The 15,690-nt window shown below is 44.6% G+C and overlaps 1 protein-coding gene across 1 annotated transcript in view; it reads right to left on the bottom strand.

Moving 5' to 3' along the window:
• The window catches only part of SND1 (staphylococcal nuclease and tudor domain containing 1), a 421,566-nt gene that overhangs the window by 170,912 nt on the left and 234,964 nt on the right, over positions 1-15,690 (bottom strand). The window contains exon 14 of the mRNA XM_005893665.3: positions 7,097-7,169. Coding sequence (XP_005893727.1) covers positions 7,097-7,169 — 73 coding nt within the window. The remainder of the gene's footprint in view (positions 1-7,096; positions 7,170-15,690) is intronic.

A 15,690-nucleotide genomic window follows, 5' to 3' on the forward strand; every position in this document is an offset into this window, starting at 1 on the left:
AGATTATTTTGGAAGACATTTTACTGAAAGAAGCAAGAAAAAAAAAAAAAAAAAAAAAAAAAACACCTGTCTCTAACAATGGTCCACCTCTGGGCAAGTCACCTGATCAAACATATCTTCAGAGGTGCTGAATTTAAGAGCTGGAATACATGTCTAGACACAGGGCCCTGTCCTCAGTGTCCAATCCTTCTATGTCAACTTACTAAGACACCTGAATTTTCCAACACAAAAGCCTGTTGGTGAAGAAAACAGAAGACCAAGAAAGGCAGGGGCATGGAATGGGGCATTGTGCGGATGAAAGAGGCATATTCACTTTAGAACTTTATTTCTTAAAAGAACTTATACAACCAAATGACTCTTCACATTTTCAGGTACAGACGAGCCAATAAAAACAATGTTATAAGTAGTCTGGTGTTGCTCTCCTGTTCTTGCAATTGCCTCCCCTCTTAAAGGGAACTAGTAAAACTCATGACTTCTATACAAATATAAAATGAAGATGTGTCAAAATTTTATTAATTCACTTATTAATGAAGGAATCAGAAAGAGTTTATAAGTGATTCAAAGCAGGGTCTGGAGGAGATATATAGATATATATCCTGGAGAAGGAAATGGCAACCCACTCCAGTATTCTTGCCTGCAGAATTTCATGGACAGAGGAGCCTGGTGAGTTACAGTCCATGGGGTCACAAAAGAATCGGACATGACTTAGTGACTAATGCTTCCACTTTTATCCAGGACCACGTTTATACAAACAGGAATCATTTGCTTCCTTATCAGGTTTTCAAGTGAAATTCTCTCTCCAAAGGCATGCAAAACAACCCAGATAAAAGCAAAGGGGCTACAGAATCAGATAACCCCAAAGGGTTTACCAGGTAGCACCCAGCATTCAACTGAAAGGATACCCAATAATCATCTTGCCAGTTTCAAATTCTACTAACAATTTCTCGTGATGTTCCCAACTAAATAAAAGAGGTGAGAGAATACGTCTTACATTTAGTGTCTGACAGTGCAAAAAAAAAAAAAAACAATAATAGGAACTCAGTTGAAAACTGGATTAAATTTGTAAAAGGAGGTGCTTAAATACAACCACTAACTGTGATAGAAGCTGAAATACAATCTTTTTAAAATTCCAGCATTTCTTTGCAATTTCATTCAGAAACATGTTCAGTCTAAGAAAGATAGACTTCTCTCTTATCCCCATGGAAGGCATAAATGTTTTTGGGTTTCTTTAGAAGCAGAGATGAATACTGCTGCAGTTCTGGGGAGTGTGAATAGGAGAGATTTACAAAACAGGAACTGGCCACACAGGACTCCTAGGGCTGCAAGGACTATGGACAAAAGGCCATAAAGTGATGCCCTTGGCCATTACAGAGGGTGACCAGCTTAAGCCAACTCCTCCACAATCAAAGTCTGCTTACAAACTCTCTTGCAGAAGGAAAGGGGAGAAGAGAGCTGTGGGGAGAGATGGGAGGATGGGGAGGATAGGAGAGAATGGGAGAGGAGGTGGGGAGGGGAAGGAGAGAGGAAAGAGGCCCAGTAGATGGGAGGAAGGAAGAGACTCCCAGTGTGGCTGCCACTCTGCTATTGCAGTTGCCTGGACCACAGGGCTGCCTCACATTTCTGAGCTGGGAGACTGCTGGTTGATGAGCTGCACCTTGCAGTCCAACTGGAGTGACACGAGTTCAAGAACCTTCTGTGGGGGGAGAGGAGGAGTGGAACAAAGAGAACAGCACCTTCCCCTAAATTGGCAAAAGCCAGAGCTGCCAAATAGCACGTAAGAACCCAGCACCGGCACTCAGCATGCCTTCCCCATGAGGGGCTGTCAAACTTATGGAGCACATGCGGCTTTTAGCAGCAAGGTCAGCAGCCAGGGTGCTGGCTCCTGCAGGACAAGGTTCCTCTGGGATTTCCCCAGGGGAGCAAATACACGGTGTGAAGGGAGCTCGAGGGCTAAGCAACCGAACTACTAGGCACGGCCCTCGGCCGTGACCTTGTGCAGTCAGCACAAAAGGGACCTTCGAATGCTAAGGAGGTTATTCAGAGGCTAAGGGAGAGCCAAAGAGGGAAGAGCTATGAAAACAAGAAAGGAGCGTTGGTACTAGCAAGTCACTGGTGATGAAAAGCTGAGCGGAACCTTAGAGTCACGGAAGCAGGAGTCGGCAATCTAAACAAACCAAGTGGGAATACACACAGGGGGAACTGCAGGTTAACACAGACCTAAGTTATAAAGCCCTTGTGTGACTATACACCTTCCTCAGACTTGCTAGACAAACCACATTTTAAATCCCTTTGGCCAAAAATATTTTAAAACTCTTACATTGAGGCCCAACTCCATTGGGAGCTAAAAAAAGACAACCTCTGTAACAGTTCATAAGCCTCCACCGGAAAGGCTGCTGCCAATACCCTGAGGATAAGACAACAGGGCTACTCAAGTTGAAAAAAGCGCTGAAAAACCAGAACCTGGAGGCAGAGGTCAGGAGGACATGCTTAACATCCTACCTGGTATTTATTGTAAAGGAACACTTCCATCCTCTGTATTTACGTGTGAGACCCTCACTGGCCAACTCTGCAGGTCTTTGCTTCACAATTTAATGGAGAAATAAGGACCTAAAAAGCTAACACTGCCCCACCCCATCCACTTCCCACCCCCATGGCCAGTCTTTGGACTATTCCAGGCCACGGTTCAGCACATTCGTATTAGTAACAGTATGCATTTTCAACAAAAACCAGTCATGGCTAGAGGAAGTTACTAGGAAGTGACTATGTAATGTGAGCAAGAAAGACAATTTTGAAGTAAGCCCTGTGGGAATACATGAAAGGACAGAAGAACAGAATAAATAACAGCAAAATCTGCTTCCGAGTTGTCAGGATTCCATATCACGGAAATGCAGAAGACATTTGGAGGTGGACTGGCCCATCCTAGCAATTGGACCCTGTTCTGGGACTGTTAGAAATGTGGCTGGAGTGGACAGGATGCTGGACGAGGCTCTAGTCTCTCGTGGTGTCGTCAACACACAAATAGCTCCACACGCACCCAAGAGGAAAGGACACACAGTGAACACAGGCACAGGCCAGGGGTCACTAGGACACGCCCAGTGCCAGTGAGGGGGCAGAGGAGAAGCCGGTGCATCGTGGGCTGCAGCCTGAGGAGCGGGGCGCTCTCTCCCACCTCAGAACTATAATTGATTTGTCTGATTTACCAGAACAACAGTAAGCCACGCACCAGCCACATTTTATTGCCTGTTTTGCACGTTATATCTGCGGGAGATTGTATTTATTACAGAGCAGGCTACAGCAAAAACAATAATAACCTGGAGATAAGCAACAGCCTTACATTCCACTAACTCGCATTCTGACTTTTTGTGTGTCGGAGAGGTGGGGAGTGGAGACAGGATCGGGGAGAAAGAAAAGGCACGAATAATGAAAACAGGGTTGAATGAAGGGAAGCAGTTGCCACAGAACCACTCTACAAATGCAATCAGATCTAGCACCAAGTCGATCAGATTCTCAGTGGGTTTCATGCTCACGGAACCGTCCTGGCCTGGAGGGCAAGCGGACAAGAGAAGCAAGGACTGTGGTGATAGGCGTGGGTCATGGCCTATTTCCTCCACCTTTCAAAAATCAGAAATAAAGGAAACCAGCAACTGTTTCAGGACCCAAACTCCCAGATTTTTTCCCGCCTTAGTGGATACCCTGAAAAACAGGAGCAGAGATGCAGAAGAGTCAAGTTTATCCTAGCCCCAGTCAAAAGGTAGGTTCGTGCATCTAGCATTACAGATGCCATGAACCTTATGAAAAACTACGTTCCGTTGACATTGATGTCAAAAATCATCTACTTTAACAAAAATTAAAGCCCAACACAATCTAAACACTGGGGACCCATCGCAGCATTCTTGAAAAGTCAAAAAAAAAAAAAAAAAGAAAAAACTGTAATGAGTTCTCATGTAAGAGCACAACTGGGCACCAGAGAACTCCAAGTTAGAAAGCATGTCTGGTAGCCAACATCAATCAGTCCAGTCCAGTCCCGGGGAAAGCTGATGGATGCACATGAAATGGCCTGCTTGCTTCAGCACGATAGGATGAGGCCAGCATCTCACCTGCCCAAGCAGAGTCAGCCACTCACTCCTACACCTGGCTACTTAACTCCCCACAGCAGGGAGTCAGCCAAGCAGGTCTTGCACTTGCTAACTCTCCACAGGAGGCATCTTTGTGCATTCCAACCCTGACCTGTTGAAATCGTTTTTACAAAACAGAAGAGAAGAGACAGGAACAATGGATAGAAACCCAACTCTAAGAGTGGGAGGCCATTAAGACTGGAACAAGTTTATGGGTGATCTGTCTCCCAGTCATGATATATAACCTCCTCCACAGAGCATATTACTTGAGTGTGTTTAGAAAACAAAATATTAAGAGCATATATGTCTTTTTGTCCCTCAAGGATGTGTCCTGGGGTGGGGTGAGAGGTCCTGCATGAGTATCGGTTCACAGTCAGCATCGTGGTGGCATACGGCATATACTATTGGCTCAATGAGCCATTTACCACAGCCTGCAACTGAGAGGGTGGCCAATGAGGGGAGGGAGGGACACAAAGATTAAAAAAAAATTTTTTTTACAAACTTTAATGAAACCATTACACGTGTTTGTCTTAGATGACCTTTATTCCAATGTTTGTTAGTTCACCTGGATGTAAACCATTGGCCTGACTGACCCTACCTGACCACGGGTCCCTCGGTAACATCGCCAGAACACTTCAGGAAACTGGAGACCCATACCTCACACTTAAATAGTGCAAGAGAATTCAACACACACATACTGAACATGATACTGTGACAGAAAGAAGAGAAGGTTAGAAAAGGGAGACAAAACTCTTCTGTTAGAGAGGGCACCAAAAAAGCCTCTAACCTAAACTGAATAATGTGTGACAAAGGTGGACAAGGTCATTCTGACATCTATTGAATGGATTGCTTTTTCACTTTCACTCTCCACGTGGTCCAGCTATCCTCTCTTATTTATGTGGTAAGTAGAGGAGTTTGACTTGCATTTATTTCTGAGTAATGTAAGAATAAACCAATTCTCCAATATTTAGGCAGCAAAGAGAATAAAAGTATGTATGAAACTGAACTACAGTTTAGGGGGTGGATCATGAAGACAAGTTTCCTAAGATTCATGGCTACCAAAACACACACAGAGGAAACACATCAAGGTAGGAGGCAGCATGAGATTCGAAGATAGCCTTAAAGATCACTAGGACACTATGCTGGGAATGCCAAGAGGACAATCCCAAAACAAGTGTAACTCTGCCTCAAGAAGCCATCAACGGCCTCACTTCGATCCCAGTGGGAAATCTAAGCATGAACACGAACCCCTCAGGCCAAAACAGAGTACCATCCCAAGGCTCAATTCAGCTTCTGGATGGCCCCAGTGGGCCAGACAAGAGCTTTGGGGTGGGCATATCTGCTCTCAGTGCAGGAGTCACCACAATGTTTTCCAAAATAGGTATCTTACAACTTTCCCCCCCCTGCAGTTAAAAAACCAAAACAAAAATTACCCTTTGATTTGACCAAAAGAATGACATTAAAAGAAATATGGCTGAGAATGCCACAGCAGATACAGAGAGAAATTAAGAACAATTACCCAGCATGGTAAACAAGAGAGAAAACTGTCCTGATACCAGCGCAGGGAAAGTCACCTGTGAAACATGAGCCTCAGTAGATGCAACACAGTCACTTGCAGCTCAAACACCAGACTTCAGCCACGAGGGACACATACCATGTACCTCACTTGATGAACAGTGGCATGGTATCGTGACTGAAGTCCAATTAATACAGGCCACACTGTACAACCTGTAGTATGCAGTGACTGCTACAGAGAGGGAAAGTTTAACAGAATCCCAGTGACTGAAGCCCACAGGGGAACACCACACTCAGGCAATAGAGAGCTGGCCAGATGGGTTTAGACGCCATCACAAGGAACCACAGGTAGAGCCTGAGTCAGGCTTGGGAACACAACAGAACAAGATTCACTGGAATTCATCACTGCTGTGGGCTCGGCTGAGCTTCTGTTTACAACAGCATTTTCTTCTTGGCGCCCAGGGCCAGCTGTCCAAATGTCCAGGCTGAGGCTGACAAGCTCCTCCTCTGTCATGTCCCCTGGGCTATGTGCTCTCTCTACACAGGACCTGGAGCCCCCCCTTACCCATTAGTGACTACGTGAGCAGAACTGGATGGTGTGTGTCCCAGGAACAGAGGGTGAAACTGACAGCCAACAGGTCTTCCCTGGCCCCCTGATCAAAATCAAACTCAAAACCCTCACGACCGCCCTGGGCTGCTCTATGTCTCTTCCAAGTGGTCGCTCCCTGGCACTACTGCTGCCTCTCTTCAGTGCTTGCATGTAGGGACCTTATCTGTCTTTATCTGTCCTGTTCACTGTTATATCCTCACTGTTGAGAACAGTTCCAGGCACCGTAGGCACTTGCTGAATAAATGAATAAACTGTCTCAATTAACAAAGGTATCTAATTCAGACACAGAAGCTCCTAAATACACAAGTTAACATCCTAGGCACAAATAGTCATTTGGACACAGCCTTTAGGCAGCTCAAAAGTATCTACATCACCTCTTCTTTTCTATCATCTAGTAGATCTGTTAGCTCAAAGGATGCTCACACCGTTCCAGCCTCATTCATTAGGATTAATTCCTAAACTTGTCTGAAAATCTATATTTGACATTTTTTTTCCACTAAGACTTTTCAGTCACAGAATTAAACAGGAAAATTTTTTTTTATTTAAGGTAATTTCATTTTAACACAACTCGAGAGAAATATCTTCTAACTCATGATAATAAGAAAATGGAAAAGCAACTAAGTAAAAATTCAGGTGGGGAGTTGGGAGGTTTTATGCCCTGGTTTAAATTCTGTTTTCCCAGAGAATAAAACAGGATCTCTACAGAGGCATTAGCAGAAGCTGTGGAAAAACTCACATTCAGTGCCTGAAAACAAATGAGCTACAGAAAACACATAAGCGGAGGCCCTTCAGTGAAGCAGCAGCCAAGCTCTTGGCGCCTCAAAGTCACATGGCTCCATTCAACGACACAACTCACCCCAGATATGTCTGCAACCCGGTGGATAGGCACTTCTTTCTTGCTATGCAATCCTTTGCCATTCTTAATAGCTCTGCAAAGAAAGAGAAAGGGAAAAAAAAAACTCAATGAAAATACAAACCACAGTGGGAAGGGCTAAGGAGGGAGGGAAAGGGGGCAAGAAGAGAGGTCAGTTCACTGGGCATGTGTGACTACAGAGGGCACACTGCTGAGTAACTAGTGTTGTCCAGAACATTCCATGGTGGGGAGGGTACATGTCTGCTCTTCCCCTAAGCCCAGTAACCATGGCTTGGCTGCTAGTTAAGGCCAGCTGTTCACCTTGTTATCAGAGAAAGCTCCCTAACTTGTCTCCAAATGAAAGGCATTGTTCCAGGCATAAAAGAACAATCAGTTGGAAGAGCATATTCCTGAAAAACAGAAGTAATAATGTTTCTTGAAGTAATAATGTTTCTTTCTGGGTTTAATCATATGAAACATTTTCAATGCAATATATGTACCTAGCGTTCCAATTCTAAGGGAAATAAGTTTCTCCCAGGTAAAAAGATAAATTGCCCTGAATGAAGCAATATTGTACAGAAGTCTTTTTAATATGGGGGAAGAAGGGCGTTTCTTGGTGGTCCAGTGGTTAAGAATGCAGTGCTTTCACTGCCTGACCTGAGATCAATCCCTGGTTGGGTAACTAAGATCATGCAAGCTGTGCAGCATGACCAATAAATAATAACTAAATCGGGAAGAAATTAGCAAAGGTGCATAATTGAGAATAAGCCTCATTCTCAGGTTGTAATGACAATGAGTTTAGCAGGGGATCCTGCAACACACATCTGACCACCTTGTGCATCCTAATTGGATTGGTCTAATTGTGTCCTCAGAGAAGGCAATGGCACCCCACTCCAGTACTCTTGCCTGGGAAATTCCATGGACGGAGGAGCCTGGTGGGCTGCAGTCCATGGACTGAGTGACTTCACTTTCACTTTTCACTTTCATGCATTGGAGAAGGAAATGGCAACCCACTCTAGTGTTCTTGCCTGGAGAATCCCAGGGACCAGGGAGCCTGGTGGGCTGCTGTCTATGGGGTCGCGCAGAGTCGGACACGACTGACGTGACTTAGCAGCAGCAGCAGTAGCAATTGTGTCCTAACTGAATTGGTCCAATCTCCCACCTTTTGCGTTCTAATCCCTTGAGTGGTAGCTTCAGGGACCTGATCACTTGTGTAACAGTGAAGGACCTCGGACTCAAAGGTGATGGTACAGCACTAAGCAATTAGTTAAGACCTTCACGAATACTTAGAGGAGGAAATGGCAATCCACTCCAGGATTCTTGCTGGGAAATACCATGGACAGAGCAGGCTATAGTCCATGGGGTTGCAAAGAGTCAGACATGACTGAATGATTAACACTTTGTGCATACTGGCACGTAAAGAACATTTGTGTTTAGGGACAGAGAAAGATTCAGGAATGTGTCTGCTTCATGAACTAGACTTTCTAGGGTTTCCATATCTCAGAGAAAGTGTTAAAGTAAATTACCCAGACCAGGGTCAAGGTGTAGGACCATCACACTATGAACCACACTGCAGCCCTCCTCGTACCCAGGCTCCGTGAACGAACAGAACTAGAGGTATTACTAGAGTCCTAGCTTTCTAAATCCAATTCACAAATCAAACTGGGTGGGAGTTGCTGAGTGCAAAGTGGAACAGTCATTTCTTACATATGTGGCCCTCATCATTTGCCTCCTTTTCCACCCAGGGGACCTATCTCTCACTCAACTTATCTGAAACATCCTCTGTTCAGAAACAACAAACAAAACACTTTCCTTTCTACTCAGTTTCCATTCCGTGATGAGGGTAAGAAATCAAAATACAGAATTAAAAAAAACTGTAACTCGCTCTACTCTGAACTGTTAACAGAAAGAAAACATTCCCAAGTTCCTTGAATGCACAGTTCCTCCTGAATTTGAATCAAGGCAAGGGTTTTAGACATTGCAAGTGGGTCAGAATTTCTCCATTTAATTTTAGTCCAGTGCTTTATCATTCAGGGAATTTGATGATGCCAACAGATGGGGACTGAATCTCAAGGTTTAGCCCATGGTCTCTTGGGATCTCCACACTAATAGTAGATCCAACTCTTTTAGCTCCTAAGTCCTGTGTGTATCCAGACTGTGTTCTGTTTCTACAGTCTCCCCTGCCACCAACAAGCTTTCCCTATTTTGCTACCATAAACTCGAAGGAGGAGTCTTGGGAACAAACCTGCTGTGAGGCAAGGCAAGCTCACCGTCACCCCAATTGTAAGTTGCTTCCCTTCAGGGCGAGGCATGCTTAGATTTCTGCAGGTCCTGTGGGGGCACAAACTGCCTACAGCCTCCTCCTGTTCTAACAATCAGGACAACCAAAATAAACGGACCTACCCAGTAAACAGATGGTTCATGTGAGAACATTGCTGAACGCCTGGCCTCTCCTGGGGGCTGGAGAGCACCTCATATACTACAAGGCAAAAAGAGCAGGGCTTGGGCAGTAAGTCAGAAAACAGGTTCTTTGTAAAAGCAGGGAGGTGGTAAATCAAAATTCTTCTTTCTCTCTATGATCCCAAAGGAGCCTTATGACATAAGCAGAAATTCAGGACTTAACCAAGGTTAAACATACTACCCCAAGGTGAAAAACCATCATACCCCAAACAGAAAATATGGATAACAGTATGCATATGACATCTGAAACAAACCAGAATTCTTTAAAATTAAGTCTTAATATTAAAAAGGCAGAGGAACTAGAGATCAAATTGCCACCATCCGTTGGATCATAGAAAAAGCAAGAGAATTGCAGAAAAACATCTACTTCTGCTTCTCTGTCTACGCTAAAGCCTTTGACTATGTGGATCACAACAAACCATGGAAAATCCTTCAAGAGATGGGAATACTAGACCACCTGACCTGCCTCCTATGAAACCTATATGCAGGTCAAAAAGCAACAGTTAGAACCTTACATGGAACAATGGACTGGTTCCAAATGGAAAAGAGCACGTCAAGCCTGTATATTGTCACATTGCTTATTTAACTTGTATGCAGAGTACATCATGCAAAATGCCAGACTGGCTGAAGCACAAGCTGGAATAAAGACTGCCAGGAGAAATATAAATAACCTCAGATATGCAGATGACACCACCCTTATGGCAGAAAGCGAAGAGGAGCTAGACTCTCTTGATAAAAGTAAAAGAGAAGAGTGAAACAGTTGGCTTAAAACTCAACATTTAAAAAACTTTAAGATTATGGCATCCAGTCCCATCACTTCATGGCAAATAGATGGGGAAACAATGGAAACAGTGACAGACTTTATTTTCTTGGGCTCCAAAATCACTGCAGATGGTGACTGCAGCCATGAAATTAAAAGATGATTGCTCCTTGGAAGAAAAGCTATGAACAACCCAGACAGCATATTAAAAAGCAGAGACATTACTTTGCCAACAAAGGTCTGTGTAGTCAAGGCTATTGTTTTTCCAGTAGTCCTGCATGGATGTTGGAGTTGGACTATAAAGAAAGCTGAGCATTGAAGAATGATGCTTTTGAACTGTGGTGTTGGAGAAGACTCTCCTGAGAGTCCCTTGGACTGCAAGGAGATCCAACCAGTCAATCCTAAAGGATATCGGTTCTGAATATTCATTGGAAGGACTAATGCTGAAGCTGAAACTCCCAATACTTTGGCCACCTGATGCGAAGAACTGGCTCACTGGAAAAGCCCTGATGCTGGGAAAGACTGAAGGTGGGAGGAGAAGGGACGACAGAGGATGATATGGTTGGACGGCATCACTGACGTGATGGACATGAGTAGGACCTTGTTTAGGACCTTGTTCCTAAAAAGATTATTATTAGGTACTTGGTTGCATTCAGGCATTAATTTTGGAAAAACCTTCAAAGACTTCATCTTTTCATACTTTAGATACAATTGCTAAATTAGATAAGATTTCAGGCAAATTTTGTAAATTTCATTTACACTCAAGAGGCAATATCATATTTAAGGGCTTCCCAGGTGGCTCAGTGGTAAAGAATCTATCTGAAATGCAGGAGACCCGGGTCCAACTCTTGGGTCAGGAAGATCCTCTGGAGAAGGAAATGGCAACCCATTCCAGTATTTTTGCCTGGGAAATCCCATGGATAGAGGAGCCTGGCAGACCAAAGTCCATGGGGTCGCAAAGAATCGGACACGACTGAGCGACTAAACAACAACAGTTCATACTTAAGCTGAGAAATAGTTGTTGTTGCTGCTGCTAAGTCACTTCAGTCGTGTCCAACTCTGTGCAGCCCCATACATGGCAGCCCACCAGGCTCCCCCGCCCCTGGGATTCTCCAGGCAAGAACACTGGAGTGGGTTGCCATTTCCTTCTCCAATGCATGAAAGTGAAAAGTGAAAGTGAAGTCGCTCAGTCGTGTCCAACTCTTAGCGACTCCATGGACTGCAGCCCACCAGGCTCCTCTGTCCATGGGATTTTCCAGGCAAGAGTACTGGAGTGGGGTGCCATCGTCTTCTCCGAGTTGTTAGTTCTTAACAAAACAGAGACAAAAGTGAAAGTTTGTTATTATTATCTGTAAATACTAACTACAAACGCTGCCTGCCCAGGACTAAAGAGTAAATGGTACACTGGACCCAGGCCACACAGCGTGAGGGTTCACTGACCAAGTTGCTAAACGGTCTCAGGCCCGCTCAGGGAGACCCAGGTCTCCCGCCCTGTGCTGCGGTTGCTTTCGTCCTTGTTTGCCCACTGCTGCAGAAAGAGCCCTGGGTGAGCCATCCCCAGAAAACCTCCGTCAGTCTGACACAAGGGCTTCTAGAGAGAGAGGATCTGTGGGAACACCTCAGTGCAGAAATACCTGCTCTTATCTCAAAGAAGTAAGGATCAAACACCAAGAGTGGTAGGCTCACCACAGTGCTGTTCCTGAAAGGAATATACTATGTACCTTTTTCTTCCAGGATGCAAAGTGCATATATGACATGCCTGTCTACTAACAGCTGTATATACAGAAAATGAAAATGAGATCCTGCTTCTGCTGCCTTGTCATGACTTCTCAGTGGGGCAATCCCCGAATCTTACATAATCCAGCCTCTGTGGCCTAGGTTTGGGGGCACTCTGACTTTTAAGACCTGGGAGGGTACAGAAGGTAGTAAGTTTGCTTTCCACCAGTGCCTGCTCCACCGAGCAAATGGCGACTCCTCTCCCCACACTTCCTGCAGGCTGAAACCGCGGCTCAACATCCCTTTTCATTAGGCAAGGAATGAAACTCCTGACTTCTAAACTTCGCCTGCTGTGTCTGCTTAATAGCTGCTTTCTCACAAAGGCAGGCTGGAGCTCAGGCCAGCCGGGAGAAAGGAAGCAGTGGGGCAGAACGCAGCCTGTGCCTGTCGGAGGCTTTCTTCTCCAAGCAGCCACAGCACAAAGATGGCAATGACCAGCAGTGTCCATAATGGACAGAAATCATCGCCAGCCGGGAAAAGTGAGTAACGTCTGCACACATACACAGAGGCAACAGTAAAGGAGAGGGATGAAAACTCTGCTTTTTAGGTTGCTTCTAGAAGCTTCTAGAAGCTATAGCGTGGGACAGGAACCCCATTCAGATCAGCACAAAACTCTTCTTGCCAAGTTTGAAATTCTCCTGTATGAGATGCTACTGCTTTCCCACTAGAAGATAAAACCATCAACTCTGCAAAGGCAGACATGGGTGTTGTTAAAAGGGAGATTAGCCTACTACTTAGCATAAAAGGATTAGAACCTAACACTGTACAAAGAAACAGTTTGCTTTTCGGTTCTAGGGCCCCTTGCAGAAAAGCCTCCATCTCCAAGGCACAAGCCTTAGCACCACTGATATCCTGAATCATCAGTTCATCTTGTGGCAAAGAGGCCATGACTTTAATTTCAATACAACAATGGTAGACTGGTATTCTGAATAATTTTGTAAGTTTACAAAAAAAGTTCAAAGAATGTATGGTTAGAGCCAGCCTTAACCCAATCATAAAATAGTTGCCACATGAGGAATTTTTTAAAAATCAAATTCAATTATTTATTTGGCTGCATGGGGTATTAGTTGTGGCTTGCTGGATCTAGTTCCCTGAGGGCTAGAACCCAAGCCCCCTGCACTGGGGCTGTGGAGTCTCAGCTACTGGACCATCAGGGAAGTCCCTTTTCTTGGGATTAAAAAAGTTATTTTTATCTTTTGGCCATGCAGTGCGGCATGTGGAATTTTATTAAGTTCCCCAACCAAGGGATGAACCAGAACTCTCTACACTGGAAGCATGGCGTCTTAACCACTTGACCACCATGGAAGTCCCAGGAATTCTCTACCTGGTGACATAAGTGAGCTTCAGGGAGAATGCTGGGAGTATCTATGAATCAACCTGAAATAGTAGGAGAATTATATATGTGAATTTTTCTGGGGAATAGGAACTCACAACAGCTTCACAGAAAGAACCACTTTTATACATAAAAGGGATCTAAAGGAAACAAAGTGATGAAAAGCAGACAACAGAGGCAGAGGGAAATGACGCGGCAAGATCAGGAGGCCCTGACTGGCAACTCCCCTTTAACAACACTGCCTTGTTAACCAGGAAACCAAGCTATCCCTTAACTCTGCTCTGAGTCCTTGCCTACAGCCAAGCCTTTCTTCCTTCCTAATTGTGCTCACTTGGCTCTGCTGTAACCCTCTTGGGCCAGGCCCACATCAATTTATTCCAAGATAACATCAGGACTATTTTAACTAAATCCACTCAGGCTCCTTTGAGAGCGCACACCACCGCTCCATGACTTCTTCACAAAATCAGTTCATCACTTTGTTCCCCTCCTTATACCCATAACAGAGACCCCCAGCCTGTGCCATCAAGGGGAAAGTGTAACCTGGCTTTCATGGGCCCGTTTGTGTTCCCTACTCCTTCTAATCCAGTGGGGTCCATTTTCTCCAGACCCTTACATGCAAATCATTCATAGATCCACACTAGAGAAAAAAAAGCCACCACCTCATCCCAATCATAAAACAGCTGTCACATACAAACTGCTAAATCGGGGCCCTAGGTGGGAGTCTGTTTGAATAGTGGAAGTATCTACAAACTACTCTGAAGCAGTAGAATTATATATGTGAATGGGTACACGTCTGTGCAACACTCAGTTGAGCATCCAGTTACAAACTGCAATGCAGTATTTTTGAACTGCATCATGCATTCACTTTAGTTCTATAGTAGACTATGGGCCCTTTGAGGACTTGAATTCTAGCCTTAATATTTGCTACAGTATTTAATACAGAGCTATATTCACATAATCTTAAACTCAGGGTCACCTAGATAAATTATCGTGCGCCTGGTAAAGCTGAACCAATGTCCACTGACTAACACAGAGTGTGAAGATATTTCAGACTGGAGACTGGATAATGCCAAAGTGGGCATAGAGCACAGAAGAGTGAGCTTGTTGGCTTTCCTGGAGGTGCAGATTTGTGGTAAGATACATGCTCCAGGTTGCAGGCATCTTGGTTTCACTACTTGGAGTGGGGCAAGGCAGAAGAGTTGAAAGCCTGGCCTCTGAGCGGAAGCACAAGGGCATCAAGATCAGAAGCCTCGCATTCCCCTCCTTAGGTCCCCGAGAGATAGAGGAGGTGGTTGGCCACCTGAAAGGCAGTGATGGGAGCAAAGCCCCAGCTAACACGAACAATAAAACAGGACCAAGTGGCAGGACCGTCAGAAGCACCTACTGGGTAGTACAGAGTATGTAACTATGGAGAAAGGGAAAGAATTCAAACAGAAAAGGAGGAAAAACAGAACAAAGAGCCAGTTAACTTGCCAAACTTCTAAAGAATCTTGCAACGTATTTTTAGCTCACATTGATGAATACAGAGTTTCAACTGAAACAAACAGCAGTGAAACACAGCAGCAAGCAACACTTTCTTCAGCTTTTTTTACTGGTTCCTTGGCACCTGGAGGAGGCAACCAGGTCCTGACACTCAGAAAATGAGATGTGGAGCGGGCACAGGTGCACAATGGGGGGGCGGGTGAGCTAAGATGATGCAGCTGCGTTGCAAACGAAATCAGAATCACTGATAAGACAGAAAAGATGGAGCGTACATAGTTGGGAAAGGAGGAAATTGAGTCCTACGGTCAAGGGGAGGTGGGAGGACTTATGAGGCAGTAGAGCAAATAACAAGGAACTCTGGGCAACCTCATCTAAAACTAATATAAAAAGAAATGAAGATGTATTTCTGTTGTGCCGGGTGTGACAAGTGATCTGCTGTGCTCAGGTTAAGAGGGGAAAACTGAGCTCTGTGGAAGAGAACCACCAGGCAGCGCAATATTAGATTCATGAAAACATGAGCAGACGATGCTGTCCCAGGTTAGGGCCACAGGATTAGTAGTGCCCAGCAGAAATGGTCCGTGTCAGTCTCGAGTCTTCTTGAGGGGACAAGCTGCAGAAAGGGAAGATTAGAGGCAATGGCAACTGAAAGCTGTCTCAATGACACTGGTTTTTATAATTTTTTCATGTCTTTATTACAGAGGCAATACAGGGCCAGAAAAAGTACAAGAAAGAACAATCCATAATTCAATTTCAAGATAAAAGCACCATTAACGTAATTTTTAAGTG

This window comes from Bos mutus, chromosome 4, assembly GCF_027580195.1.
Source record: "Bos mutus isolate GX-2022 chromosome 4, NWIPB_WYAK_1.1, whole genome shotgun sequence".
NCBI classification, from domain to species: Eukaryota; Metazoa; Chordata; class Mammalia; order Artiodactyla; family Bovidae; genus Bos; species Bos mutus.